Source organism: Dermacentor silvarum, chromosome 1, assembly GCF_013339745.2.
Source record: "Dermacentor silvarum isolate Dsil-2018 chromosome 1, BIME_Dsil_1.4, whole genome shotgun sequence".
In the NCBI taxonomy this organism is placed as follows: Eukaryota; Metazoa; Arthropoda; class Arachnida; order Ixodida; family Ixodidae; genus Dermacentor; species Dermacentor silvarum.
Genome location: NC_051154.1, coordinates 20,014,773 through 20,029,884, shown reverse-complemented (window position 1 = coordinate 20,029,884; position 15,112 = coordinate 20,014,773). Strand labels below are relative to the sequence as shown.

General features: G+C 40.0%; 1 protein-coding gene across 3 annotated transcripts in view; it reads left to right on the top strand.

The window, feature by feature from the left end:
* The first annotated feature begins 178 nt into the window (after positions 1-178).
* Positions 179-15,112, top strand: part of LOC119457616 (Golgi reassembly-stacking protein 2-like) — a 52,508-nt gene continuing 37,574 nt past the window's right edge. The window contains exons 1-4 of one of the 3 annotated variants that reach the window (XM_037719249.2): positions 179-359; positions 1,385-1,465; positions 7,668-7,871; positions 11,478-11,564. In XM_037719249.2, coding sequence (XP_037575177.1) covers positions 297-359; positions 1,385-1,465; positions 7,668-7,871; positions 11,478-11,564 — 435 coding nt within the window. In that variant the 5' untranslated portion in view covers positions 179-296. Of the gene's footprint in view, positions 452-1,384; positions 1,466-7,667; positions 7,872-11,477; positions 11,565-15,112 lie in introns of all 3 variants that reach the window. The other 2 variants (XM_037719241.2, XM_037719259.2) reach the window with 2 other exon arrangements.

Here is a 15,112-nt window from a genome sequence, read left to right as displayed (position 1 = left end):
CCACTAAAGCCGCATATTTTTCTCTTCAATATTTATAAGTAAAATTACTGTTACACATGTAAGTAAAATTTAATACGTTAAGTTATCTTATAGAAATGCTCACACAACTTATTTAATCAAACCGGTTGACACCGATAGGTGACGTTACTGATTTCCGTATCAAAAACGTAGATACAGAAAAAAGAAACTGTTGCGAGCTGTCCCCCTTGCCACGTAGGGGTACACGTTAGGTTTGTGATCAACTTGGCTCCTTAATGTGTTGATTGAAAGCTTACGGGGGTTGACGGTTTCATAAGATGGGCGGCTCACAAAGTAGTGCCATTCCTGGAGGCGGCACGGAGGGATATCACGTTTTACGGGTAAGAAGTTGCACGTAATGAACATGCCGGTACTGTCAGCATAGTTCACCATCGCATTCCTTGCACCCGAAGACAGTAAATATAACAGCATGGTAAGGAATGGCGCATTATAGAGAAAATAAAAAGGTTGAAGTAGGATACGTTTTGTGATGTGTATCAGATCACTGTGTGCGCTGTTGCGCTGTCCCATAAAAATGGGCCACTGGTGCACTCGGCATGTGTGACTGTAACCGTGCAGTTTTGAACAGTGCCATACCGATTGTGTGCAGAGCCTTTGGCCACTTGTTCGTTGCGTCCGTTTCAATCGCAAAATGACGGTGTATGAAATGTAATAGCAAGTAAACTCTCCTGTTTCTCTACGAGCGACAGCCGTTACTAAGAAACGTGCGTGTTGGAAAGCGGTACGCATACTTGACCTTACCGAGTGTAATAGTGATGGCTTTTCGGTAAAAGGGCCGACAGCCTGAAGCGCAACCTACGCTGTGATCCAGCTACGTTATTTCACTGTGACTCGTGCAAGCTTCAATGGTTGGAAAGAAAACGACACTTTATGAAAAGTTACTCACACACTTTATATATATATATATATATATATATATATATATATATATATATATATTATATATATATGAAGGCTGGACCCCGGCCGAAACGTCAGTAAAGTCCTGTTATGTTTTTCCTACGTGCTTATATTTTTTTAACTATATATATATATATATATATATATATATATATATATATATACACATTAAGTGAACAGGAAATGCATTTCTCACGACTCATGTCCAGTTTTCGCTCATCACCTTGCAGACACGGAGGCGTGGTGAACAAGGCCCGTTATGCTAATCGTATCAAGCATGTAAGCGAGATTGTAGAACGGAGCTAGGGCACTTTAGTATGTTTGTGGTCTATGCAAACCTCTTGCAGTCGTGTTCATTGGTACAGCTGTATTTTGCTTTTTTAGATAGATAACCTGGATAAAGCTGGAGAATGACATTCACCGTCTCTGATTTGTCTGCATCTAGGTTCAAGAGAATTCCCCTGGACATAAGGCTGGGCTGGAGGCCTTTTTCGATTTTATTGTTGCCATCGGGAACACACGTTTGGTATGTGTTTTTCAAAATGTTTTAATGATAGTTGTTGCTTTGCCAGATATGAATCTTGTGAGAAACTTGGATTCTGTGTTACATGACATCTGCACTCGGCTGTTATATGTGCAACCTTTTGGATCCTGACAAGATATGTTGCACTGTGACATGCATAACATATGGTCAATGTGTGCACATGTATTAGCTTTGCTTCAGGTTCAGAATTTTCGGTAAGAAAACAAAAACAAAGCTGAACAAGATTCACTTTTGCATTTAACGTCTAAAAAGAAAGGAGAAATGGGCTGGTCAAGAGTCTTGTGCTGCTTTAGAGAGGGCCAAAAAATATGCTGGCGGTGTTGTTCAATGTAAGCAGTTCCAAAATCTGTTTACCCCATTTATGTAGCATAGCTCATTACAATCAATCATTTCCTGTGGTTATGGTGAGAATTACTTGACGTTTTGTTTCTGATGTAAGGATGAAGCACAGTGATAAAGGAGAAAGTTCTCCTGCAGTTGAGGCATGTTACATGTTACATATATTTGCCCAAATATATTTACTCAGTAAGTAATGTTTCAAGCTACGTGAGAGCCACCCAGTGTCCCGTGATATCTTGTTGGCTTAGTTGCTCACTTACTTTTGCATTTTACACACATTTAACCAGGCAAATGCACATGCTGGATGTTGTATTTACCTGCTCTTTGGCACTTGTGTATGGAGTTTTTCACCATGTGCTTTTTTTTTTTTTTTTTTTGACTGATAGTTGATTGTATGAGCAATGTATTTTCATGAGGCAGTTGCGTATTGTTCATGGCAGCATCACTATCCCCACTTATTCTTGTATTGGCTATAAAAGTGGCATGTTGCAAAAGAGGATGAACTTTGTATGGAGGTCATAGGTGTGCTGGCTTACTGGAATTACTGGAAAAAAACAAGAACAAAAAACAATTGCCTCTGTGCACTTAGGTACATTCACATTGGAGCATTTGGTGTCAGGTTCCAGAGTGATTTCCTGCCACGGAACCACTGTGTCATTCACATTTCTTGACTTTTAGTGCTCAGATGTAGCAACAAGTTTTGAACCACTCCCATCCACCATTGTTTGTTTTTTCTATATTGGCCTGCCATGTAGCCCTATGGCAGAAATGAGGAGAAATGTTGACAGGGTACTACTCATGTTCTGCCTTCCTGTTCATTCCTCTGCATTATGTCTTATGACTCAAAGAAATGCTGATAATCTGCAGATAGGTTTCTGCATTCTCAGTTTAAAACCAAAATACACTGAAAATAGTCTGGCAATATTTATTTTCTTTAATTAACTTTTAATTGAAGGTCAGTACTCTAGGACAGATTCATATAGGAAAAATAAGGGTATAGATTTAGGTTTGCACTTTAGTAATCTTGAATGTCGCAGCATAGAAGCAGTACAGAGCTGCCATAGCGTCAGTACTCATTCTATGAAGGAAATATGAATAACTACATTTATGTTCATTGCAATTGTAATTTTTTTTTCCAACTATTGCTAAGTATGCTCCCTCTCAAAACAAGCTCATATGAACTGGAATATTTTACGTAATGCATTTATTTATAAATCTGGCTCATTCGAAAAAATATATATTTTTATAGAAATTTTTGAAAAATGTAAGTTCTAATATAATCAGAAAACTTACCAACAACTAGTTGTCATCATAGATTGCAACAAAGCAAATATGGTTATAACTTTTCCGTAGCTCTTCTCTTTTCTCATGAACGGTTACAAATATAAATTAAAGGGAAACTAAAGAACAATTATAAACGAAACTAGATTGGTAAATTATACTTTTTAGACACTTAGCACACCAGGAAAGATGGCAAAACAAAAGACTAGTGGTGATGATACTTTGAGGTTCCCACAAGTGTCTACTGCAGACTGGCTAACAGTTTACTGATTAACATGGGTTACATTGCATTCTAAAGGAAGCAAGCCTATAGTGAGATTTGATAACATTACCCATTGCAAAAACGATCACAAGGTGCAAAACTAAATCCGTAACAGCACAGTGATAGTGCTGCGGTTTGGAGGCAAAAATTAAAATGGGAAAAAGTTGGCCTCCATCTCCTCTGCTAGTAACCAGCCTGTTTTGCCGAATAAATGCAAATACAGTCTTGAGAGAATATTTCAGGTATCTAGATTGGTTTAGTGATTGTCATTAATATTCCTTTAATGCTGCACACTTGGCCACCTGGAAATTTGACCATGTGAAAATACCTACAAATGATAGAAGACATCAAACTGCCACCTTCTGGATCAAAATAGTTTTACAGTGGAACCTCGTTGATACGATCTTCACAGGAATCGGAAAATAAAGCATGTCATCCGAAAATCATATCATCCCAACGTATTATCCAACCAAATCGAATTTTCGGGAAGAGAGAAGAAAAAAAAAAAAAAACTTATCATCCTGAAAAACGTATTAAGCAGAATCATATCAACGAGGTTCCACTGTAATGCCAAGGGAGCCCAATAAACTATGACCAGTGATTTATTTTTTGCAAGTGAGTCAGCTGGAGGCAACATGCCAAAATCTACTTGTAATAAGCAGAACTGGTCACTCTATACCTCGCCATACTCACCACTTGGCAGCATTTTGTTGCTACACTTACAGAGAGTTCACTGAGTTGAATAGTCAGTGTGCATTAGTATGGTGGTTGCATGTGCCTCATAGTTACACCACATCAAGTCCACTGTCTTTGCATTGTTTGCCACTACATCAACAAAAAAAAAAGCAAAGTGGTGCTATCGAACATTCTCCTCGCTAAATATATTGCCAATAGGACAGGTAAACGTTCATGTGAATAGTAGATGTGAAGGAAGAAATACAAAAGCTGGCATGCTTTTATGTGAAGGAAATGGACGCTGAGAATAAGTGTTACATTTCATTTGAGCAGTATAGTTGCCAAAGAAACTGAAAATGCTGTTTTAGTATAAATGCAGAAAAAAGTAATCCAATTTTTTTATTGTAGGGAATGCCAAACCCTATCCATATTTAAGGGCCAAGGGTGAGACATGCATGATAACATTTGCAGTGTGAACCCCTTGCAGGCGCATCCACATATTCACATGAAGCCCTCACTGCATTGCTGTTGACTGACAGTGAGAAAACATTTTTTTGGCAACAGAAGTAGATCCCAGGTGGATTGCATTCAATGCCTAGTTTTAACGTGAGAGCGTTAAGGACCCCGTGTCGCACAAAATCCAGCGTCAGCAGCTGAGAAAATAATCCCGAACCGCCCCGACCACGCAGGCCCTCCGCGTGGCGCAGAGTTGTTAGTGAACTAATTGAATTTGTCAAAGTAAAATCTGTAAGAAAAACTGTAAAGTAGTATGACTTAACCACAACCTACAGATGTAGCGTTGGATTGTAATTTGAATGTACGAGAAAACATAATTCTGTTAAGAGGAAGCTCAAACACAAACCCCTTTTCTTTTCCCGCATTTCTACCATACTACAGCGGCGCGCCTGGCTAGATTACTTGCAAAAACACCACCTATATGGTGCTTGCCTCCTTGGCAGGTGAAACTGGGACTTAGCCTGCCTAATGTGTTTTGGACGTGCGCGCCTCGGGGCAGCAGCAAATTAATAAAATAATAAAAAAAGGCCCTAGGGCCTTCACATTTTGATTCAAGACGGCTTATATTGCCCCTGTAAAAATGTATTCCTAGCAATGCATTTGTGTTTAAAAGTGAAGCCGACTTTAAGGGGATCGGTGTAAGCTTGGTCTTTGTAAGCTAGCTTTCCCACGTTGGTGTTGCAGTGAAGCCTGCTCATAAAGAAAAATGCCTGCGACATTCCTGCGAACGATGACCGATTACACTATCGCATTCCACTCTGAAAGGCGAAACCTAAGCGTCCTCCAATTTTTTTGTGAAGGGCTGTGAAGTGGCAGGGAGTTTTTCACTCTGGTACTTTGAATGGTCAAGTGTGAACTTGCCATAATGCAATGGCATGAACAGGAAATAGCTGCCATTTGAAATTTGTGCGTACTTCGGTGGCCAATCTCACGAAAGCCTTAGTTGCATAATTGCCAAATGGCTAAACATCATGCAATATGAAGTGGCTATTCGGCTTGTCATTAATGGCCATTTACTTTCCTTTAAGTGGCACACACACGAAACGCAACGCGTCAGTGCAGCAGGAAGTGCCGTTGACCAGTATGCGCACCTGCAACAAACTGTCGTTACAAAGGGGCTACATGTGAAGGGTAGCATGAACCCGCCGTGGTTGCTTAGTGGCTGTGGTGTTGGGCTGCTAAGCATGAGGTCGTGGGATCAAATCCTGGCCACGGCAGCCGCATTTCGCTCGTGTACTTAGATTTGTGTGCACGTTAAAGAACCCCAGGTGGTCCAAATTATTCCGGAGTCCCCCATTACGGCGTGCCTCATCAGATCGTGGTTTTGGCACGTAAAACCCCATAATTAAATTTTTTTGAAGGGTAGCATATACAAAGTCAGCACTCTGTACAAATACACGCATTGTTGAGTGCTGCATAGTGACAGGCATCATTTAGAGAAAGCAGTGTAGGTTTTTACTTGGAACCTGCACAGACACAGGCTCTGGGTGCAATAGCAGTGGCCTCATATACTGACTAGTGAACACAAGTGCATACACACAAAGAAAAGTAGGTGAATGAAGCTTAAGTTATGCACACACAATATTGTATTCTAAAGATAGAAGCACACTGTCAATGGCTTGCAGTCTAGTGCCACTTGTAGGCTATTGCCTGTTGTGGAAGGGAGTAAACTTGAATATAAATATCCATAGATAGGATCTAAATTTTTTTTGTCATGGACAAAAACTGAAAAGAGAAAGGCACTGAATTTTCAAGATTAAAAGCCAGAAGCACTGCACCTTAGCTGTTTTTGTTCACCGTGAGCCAAGTTAGAACGTTAGAGTTGCTTTTGGCTTTCTGCTGGAACTTACAGCAAACATAAGGTCTCCTTAATTTTGCTGCACTTATTCATAGGTTGGACCACTTTTGTCCTCTATTTCACAATTCATGCATTACAAGCATTCTAATCCTTTGTCAATGTTTAAGTCAAGTTAATTTATTTCAGCATTTCTTTTTTACAAAAACACAGGAATGCAAGGACAAGCACAAAAAGCCACTAAGCTGCAGGTTGACTGGGTGCTTTCTCCATTACTTGGCAGAAACAAGAGACGGGAAAATACATTTGAGTGAAAAAAAATATATATATATATATATTTACAGATTTCAAATGGTCACGTAAAAAAGAACGCATAGCCCATCATATAAAATACTTAAAAATCTGCAGCCACTGCTCTGTTATAGTATGCCACTTTAGAATATACCATGAACAGTAGCCCACAGAACAGCAGCCTAGAGAAAACGTAAAGCACATCACATAAAATAATTAGAAGCCTCATTACAGAAGCAATAACAGTGCCTGTCTACAAGGAAACCTAAAAAAAAAAGCACAACAAATATTTCAATTTGATGCAATAGTCTGATCATACAAATCAATGAACAGTCTATATGTATTTAAGAGCACCAGTGTGTCAGTTCTGCACAAGTTTTTGGCACTTCTACACTTGCTATATTGGAAATGTAGGTGGTGTAGGTGCTTCGCGAAGTCCTTGTTGCAGACAACATTTGGACAGCTTGTATGCTGTACTTATGAGCAAGTAGCACCTTAAGGCACCATTCCAGTGCCAGCATTACAGTACTACCATAATAGAGCTTATAATAATAATAAAAAGAATGTAGGTTTCACATTACCATTCATGCATTTGCTATAAAGGCTTAACTGTCGAGAGTAAACGGCACACTTTGTTCTTTGCTGAATGCTTTCCCTCAATTCACACCTGCTGCATTGTATGCTAGCATCATGCTGTGCTTGCACAAAGTGAAATCATGGAGGACTATGCCCAGCACTGTCAACAACTCATGCAGAAGTTACTTTCAATTCAATGAGGCTTGTGGATTCTTATTAAATGGATTATTTATACTTGGCTGTTAGCCTGCTGCCTTGAGGAGTCTGTAAATATGATTTAATTGAGCAATTCACATTCAGGTAGGAAATAATCCTACATGGTTTTTGAAAAACTTGCTTGGTAGTTATGGAAAAAATATACTGTGGAACACTTACTTTTACAGTTATCTTCTAGTACTTAATAAGCACTGTTGATATGTATATATATATCCTTGTCTTTTTCTTTTCAGAATCAAGACAATGATGTTCTCAAGGATGTCCTAAAGGCCAACATAGAAAAACCTATTGTCATGACAGTATACAGCAGCAAAACCCAGATGGTGCGGGATGTTGAGATTGTGCCTTCGTCCATGTGGGGAGGCCATGGCCTTTTAGGAGTCAGCATTCGCTTTTGTTCTTTTGAAGGAGCCAACGAAAATGTCTGGCATGTGCTGGTAAGATCTTGAGTGATGAAATACTTTACTGATTGGTTCATGCAATTTTGATTGTTTATTTATTGGCTACTTGTTTACAGTAATTAAAACTGAACTCCTCTGTCACCATTTCTTGACTGCTTGTTGCTGAAACCAGCTTACCCTGTACCAATGTCTTAGAAAAAGAGCACTTGCATTTCATTGGCTAGTTCTTACACTTTTATATTCAGTTAACAGTAGCTAAGTGTGCTCTATGACACTTTCACAAAAGAGCAGATATTGTGTAGACTGCTCCCCTGACACCCCCTGCAATGGCAGAAAGGGGCTGCAGGCTTTGTGCAGGACATTCCTAAGTCTGTCTATGTGAGTGTGGGTATGGCATGAGCTAGTACTTGGATGTAGCATTGTGTTTCAATGTCGTACCCTCTTTCAAACATTCGTAATATGGTTGTCATAATAATTTACAGGAGCCTCACACTAACTTGCTGTGAAAATCTGATGTAGCTCACGTCACTTCTGGTGCACATTTGAATTGCCAACTCATGATTATTCCGCATTTGAATTAACATCATCATCATCATTTATTAACCCTTAACAGGGCATTTCATAAGGGGGGGGGGGGAACAGTATTGAAATGGCATATAATGGAGCGAATGCTATTTAACAAAGAACCAACTATGTTACAAGTACAGAGCACACAAAAAAAAAATCTTTTGTAATTTTGTTCACTTATAATGAAGTACGGTAATGAGCACAAGGCAAAAAAAGATCAAACACAAGGATGGGATGGAGCAGGTAATTAGGAATAAGCTAACAAATGAAGAGATACTTTATAATAAGAGATTGACACCCAACCGGACATTGAAATACAAGTCAAAGTGTACAAAGCAAAATGAAAATCAAGATCTTCTATTGAACAACGCCTGTAACATAAAATGGTGCGAGAAAACAAAGAATGCGTAGTTCAAGTTATTTAACAAAGAGTGTAGTTAAGGACTGCCTGAATTTTTCTGGATTTGTCTCAAGAGCAGCTGTTTCAGGAAGGCAATTCCAGTCTTCAATGGCTGTAGGAAGAAGCGATTTGTTGAATGCAAGAGTTGAACCATGAAGGCGTTGTACGCTGTTGGAGTTGAACAGGCGGCGAGAAGTTCGAGCGGGTGGCAGTAACAGTGTAATATGCAGGTGATAAAAGTTGTGATATAGCTTATGGAACAGACTGAGTCGTGAGATTCTGCGTCTTACGGCTAAAGGGGGTAGTTCAAGAGATGCTTTGATGTGGGTTATGCTGACTTGTGTATTATAGTTTGATGAAATTGTCATGAGATACCCTAAAAGTGCTTATCAATCAGGTAGCTTCTGTTTTCAGCTACTTGGGTTCTGAAATCAAATAGTCCTGCATTTTATTCTTCTGTCCTGCTTTTAGTTTTGAAGTTTTTATACTAAATATAGTACTTCGCATGTTCACTCTATTGCTCAAACCTTGCTATGGATGAAGTGGACTAGGGTTGTCCGGCTCTTCAATTGGTCCTGAAGCAAATGCTTGCTTGTGTGCAGATCATTATTTCCACACAGCTGCAGGGCAGTTCCTTGGCAACTGGCAAAATGCACACGTGCTACTAGCCGAGCACGCTTACCATGTCAGATTATGATATTAGGTGCATTGCTCTACAATTGCACTAAAGCTTCCTAAATACATTGTGTTGCTTGGTGAAAACTTTTGAACTCTTAAAGCCAATGTGCTGTATGTGCTTGGAAGGACAGATGCTGCGTGACCAGTGGTGTCAGCAGTGTGTTCATTCACTTTATGGGTTAACATCCACCAGGTGTGGAGATGTAGTAACAGCTTCAGGCTTCTTTCTGTAATTGTCTGATAGCAAGTACGCAACAACCATTGACCCTTTGACTTTGCTGCACATGGCAGTTTTCAGCAAACATCATCTGGATTTACTTGCTTATGTGGAGGGCTGGTCAAATGCAAATGATTCTTTAGTATACTGAAATACCTTTAGGAGTTGCCTTCGTGACTCCACACAGAAACTGCCACTGCTCCCTGCTGCGTGAGATCATGCCATTTGGTGATTGCATTGGCCTTTCATTTCCTTTGCTCATGTGGCTTGGATGCTGGCATTCTTCCTGGCCTGACATCCTGCAAAGCACCTCCCCAGGCTGTCCTGTCCTGCCTTAAGTTATTTTTTAGATTTTTGGTAGCTCAAACCATCTTGCACTGTGATGGGGAATGCTTACAGTGACTAGTGCCCTAACTAGGTCAAGTGATTGCTAGAGTTGCCTTTCTAGCCTTTAAACGCAACAATTTTTTCTCAATATTATTTTTTGCTGTATTAGCCGACTCCATAGGACATTATGTTGTCTCAATTTTTTGAACAAGCAAAAAATTGATATCTATCTTATCTTTTAATGCAGCCTATGCAAAATGTGTGCCCAGTAGAGCACGGCTTCATTGCATAGGGTGTGAGGACTCCATACATCACGAAAGTTGCAGGTAGTTTCCACGTGGTATCGCAGAACACTGACATGCGTGTCAGTCAGTCTTGTGCACTGGCTTTAAGCCACAGTATGACTGTGTCACTGGACTTGCCCATTTCACATTAACAGTTCTTTTCTCTTTCACTCTGCCCTTCTCTGTATTTGACATGGGATAGGCCTGGTTGTATGCTGTTGCTTCTCTCAGAACATGGTGTGGCCTTCTCACTTTGTGTCTTATTTTTGCATTAAATGTCTAATTCACTCATGCTTCAAGGAGCCATTAATTTTGAGGCTTGTGACCACTGCACTGGTCTTGCCGATGCATGCATTGGTACCATGTGACCACCACCAAAAGGGAAAGCGAGGAGCAGGCTGGCATTGTGGCCCTTCCGGTGGCAGTTGCCTACCTGTTTATCGCTTTCCCTTTCCTGTAAAGTGTATATATGTTTTCTAAACCACCACCGATTTATGGTACAGGGGGAGGAGTCCTGCTCAGCACACCAAAAGCCATGCTTCACTTGGCGCACATTTTGAATTGGTAGTTTAAAAGGTGGTACAAATAATGTGCCGGACAGACTTGTTTGCTATATTTGCCATAGTTAAATCATTTTCAAGTTCTGAGGAGGATCTAGTTTTAGATGGAAGCATCGAAAGCTATGGCTTTTGATGCACCCACAAATCATATACATTTGAAATCTGCACTAAATGTTCCTTTTTATGTTGTGTATTGGGAATGGAAGAGCAGCAATTATGGTTCCAGGCACATATGCATTGGCTTTGTTGGAAGTAAGGTGCAAACGTTGCAGTTACATTGATTATTTTTCAATTTTGTGTCTCTTTCATTCTGTGTGTTTCTGAAGACAAACATTTTTTTTTTCTTCCAGTTAGATCATTTAGCACTACATCAAACAGCTGAGAAAGCAAACATCTGTCATTTGCTTTCAATTTTGCCTTGTTGTGTTGCTAAATGACCTGTTAAAAAAAAAAAAAAAAGGCTGACACTACAATGTTTGGTTATTCTAACATACCAGTCTTGTGCCAGAATTGATGAGATTTGGCCAAAGGTATTCTTTATGTTAGGTGGTATTTGAAGGTTTTGTTCTTGATTTCTTTATAATAGTAGTTTGTCATTGTTGCTTGCAGGATGTGAGCCCTCACTCCCCTGCTGAAGCGGCAGGTCTCAGGCCTTATGCTGACTATATCATTGGTTCGGACTCTGTGCTGCATGAGGTAATGTTTGTTTTGGCTCTATAGTGCATTGCTGACAGTTGCTATCCCTCCCGCAGGTAGCTCAATGCTTCAAGATGTCCCATTGAAAATTTTCTTCGCTCTTTTGAGAGCATTGTAGCTTGTTTGCTGGTAGTAATTAAAATGTAACCACTTAAAGCTGGTTTTAATCAACAGGTCCTTTTGTACCAAAGGAAAGTAAGCATTTGAGACTGTTTTTTCAGTTACCAGGTTGTTATCAATTGTCCAAAACTCGGTCTTATCACTGGTCTTTTTTCATATATGTGGTACTGGTTTTTTTTTTTTTGCATGTGTATAAATGCGGCATAACATTTATGCACAGCATTTTTTATACCACGAACTGTAGATTGCATTACAAACTGTATATTGCATTAGTTGGTAATACTATAGTAGAACACTGCGATTGTAAATGAATCAGGGCTCGGGTAGTCATTTACTATCTCGGAAGCTTTTTTCTTTTTTTTTTTTATATGTGGAGGCTTTCCATATCTTCACTTTAGTCAGTGAGATCCCTTCGAGACTGAATAAGGTGTATATTAGCCCATCACCAAATGGTGAGAATGTAGAAGCAATGATAGGTTAACTGGTACATAAAGAGACCAAGGAATTTGAGCATCGAATTTCAGCTTTGTTGGTGTGATATGTTTAAATGTTCACAAGTGTGATAAAAGGACATGGTCGAAGTGCCTTTATGTAAATTTACTTTGCTCATGTCTTCTTATTGTACTTGAATGTTAAAACAGACCAAAGAAGCAGGCTAATTGCAAACCTTATCTATTAATAGCAAGTGAGATGAACATTCTCCGCAATAATACTTCCATACAGCATGCACTTTATCTAATTTTAAAATTAGGAGCCTGGTGTCAGCACAGTGGTCACTCCCAAAGAGTTGCCTCTCAATTATTTAATTCCACTGTGACAGTAGCTGGTTTTCACTTTAACTAACTTTCAGTTTTGTATTCTATATTGTAACTGATAAATTTACTGCATGCTGAGTTTTACCATCGTACAAACTTTTGTGAGGGCCACACCTCTTTCCTACATTTTGGAGTGTATTTCGTGGTTGCAGCGAATACATGCATATATTCAAATAAATGTGTATTTGCATTCAGTGATATAATATGTCTTTTAGGTTTCAATCATTGCTTCAGTTGTCATTGCTAGTAATGTCTTCGGAGTTGCAGGTGCTGTAGTACAGCTAACTAGAAGCATATTCTTCAGGATGGGATTGTCAATCATAGGCCCCACATCCAAGGATGATCCCGTGTTCACTGCAGAAGGAAGAAAAACAGCCTGTGTAACGGCACAGAAGTTGCACAGTGGAAATATAGCAGAGACTAGGGGAAAAGCCACTATTCCAGTACATCACAGATAAAGCATCATGTGCCACATTGCTGGCTATCGCAGGGCTCTGTGCTTTGGGGAGCTTATTTTGGGCAAAATTTGAGGATGGAGTTTATTTTTTAAGCAAATATTGGGAGTTTATTGTCGCCTTCTTTTATGGCACCATGAAATTTGTATTTTTTTGGCCTTAGCATTACTTTTCACTTTTTGGCGTCCTCCATACCCCAAAATCAGCCTTGACTGCAAAACCAATATAGAGAACCAGCGCTGGCCAGGAGGCGCTACAAGAGTTTGAGTATCCCACCAAAGTATGCTGACGCCATGAAAACAATTTTAGTTTAGTGTGTTTAGCGTAATAGTGGGATTAGTGGAATAGTGGGATCGAAATGTGCATGTGCAGAATGCTAAATGACCCATAGCATTTAGTGTATGCACGCTATTTCTCAGATTTAATGTTACCGTCCTTGCATGGTTTTTGAAGTTTACGTAAAACATGGCGGTCGTCCCGGCTGCCCTCTTTGAACTGATTTGTTGTTGCTTTTGTATAATTCCTTCGTTTTTAGCAGATGACTGTGTAAACAACTTTTGCTTAGTCTCAAGCCGCTTCAACGACAGAGTATTATGGATAACCTTGCGCCGTTTTTGAGATCGCGTCTCATTTCGAACGTGTTGAGGCCTAACAAGGCAAGATGATGATGATAATGACTTATTAGCATTCCCTTCAAAAAGGGGGTGTTAGAAATAGTCACCTAGCCTGCTTGAGTTAATCAGGTATGCTATACAATACATGATTTACATTCCACCATTTTGTATACATCTCTTAATCTATTTTCTCTTTCTTAAAACTTCTGTATCTACTTCTTACTGCTACCTATGTCTGTAACGGATCTGGTCATATCAATCTCAGCGCTGCTTTTTTCCCACCGATACTCTGTCTCTTGCTTATCTTGACTGATGACCGGTTGATGCTTCTGAAAAGTGCATGTTACCTATGGGTCTCGCACATTAGGATGTGCCGAGTGGTCTCTGGATTTTTGCTGCTGCAGACACATGTCGCAGACACGTGAGAGAAGTTTTCAGGATGGGGGGTAGCACCAAGTATTGGTGAAGTCGAGAGATAGGCACGACAGCATATGGCTTCTGAAATCACAAAATCTTGGAGGCCATAGATGACAGGCTTGTAATGATTTAATCGTGGTTTGGCAAATAGGGAAAGTACAAATACAACGTACTCCCGACTGTTATTGCGCAGCCTCTGGCGCTTTTCTGATGCACACGCAAAGCGTGGCAAATAGATAAAATCACTTATGTGCACTATGTATGCCAAATTTAAAGCATAATTGAATAGCATCTCGCACTGAAACTACGTTATCACGCTGTACTAAAACTCGCTAAAACGATAACAGACATGTGCCCATATCTATGCTTGATAATACCTGGTGTGTCTAGCCAAGCTCTGTTGGTATAGCAATGCGCATTCCAAGGAGCACATGTGCTCCTACGTTCTGGTGTGTTGATGCCCAATCAGGTCACGCGCTGGACACGTGTGCCTCAAGATGTGTTGTGAATTTGCTAACACAAAGTCAAAGCATATCTTACTAAAAACTGTTTTCTCCGCCCTCTAGGCCATGTGTTACGGCGCTGCTGTTGGCACACCAAGTTTCAATGCGGGTTGCCTATAGCCACTAAAATGTTTTTATTTAGCCAGCCGTATTGACGTTGAAACTTATTGTAATGTATACATGAATACTTCCCAATGTTGGAATTGGTCATTGAGGCTCGCTTTTTCCAATTTATGGAATGAAACATTGAGGAAATCCTTTCAGCATTTGCGCTGGATACAGGAAATGCCAGTAGATCCAACACAGTACATAAGACGAGCTAGTCTCAGGCATGCGTCTTACAGGAAACTAGGGGCTCAAGAATTTCAACTGTGTACACATACCTGATGTGATATCCCGAGAAGTCCCTTGCCAGCAAGGTAGTGTCTACTCCAGTTGTAAAACAGCAAGAAATAACTGCACACATGTGTTGAACACTGCCAGTGGTTTTGCTTTCATGTTTCAATTTACGATCTGAGCCCAGTATTATACCCCAGTGAGATGAGCAAATGTAGTGGCACTTTGAATGAGCAATGCTATTGAGGCTACAAGTTCCAAAAACCGAAGTACGTTTGATTAATGACT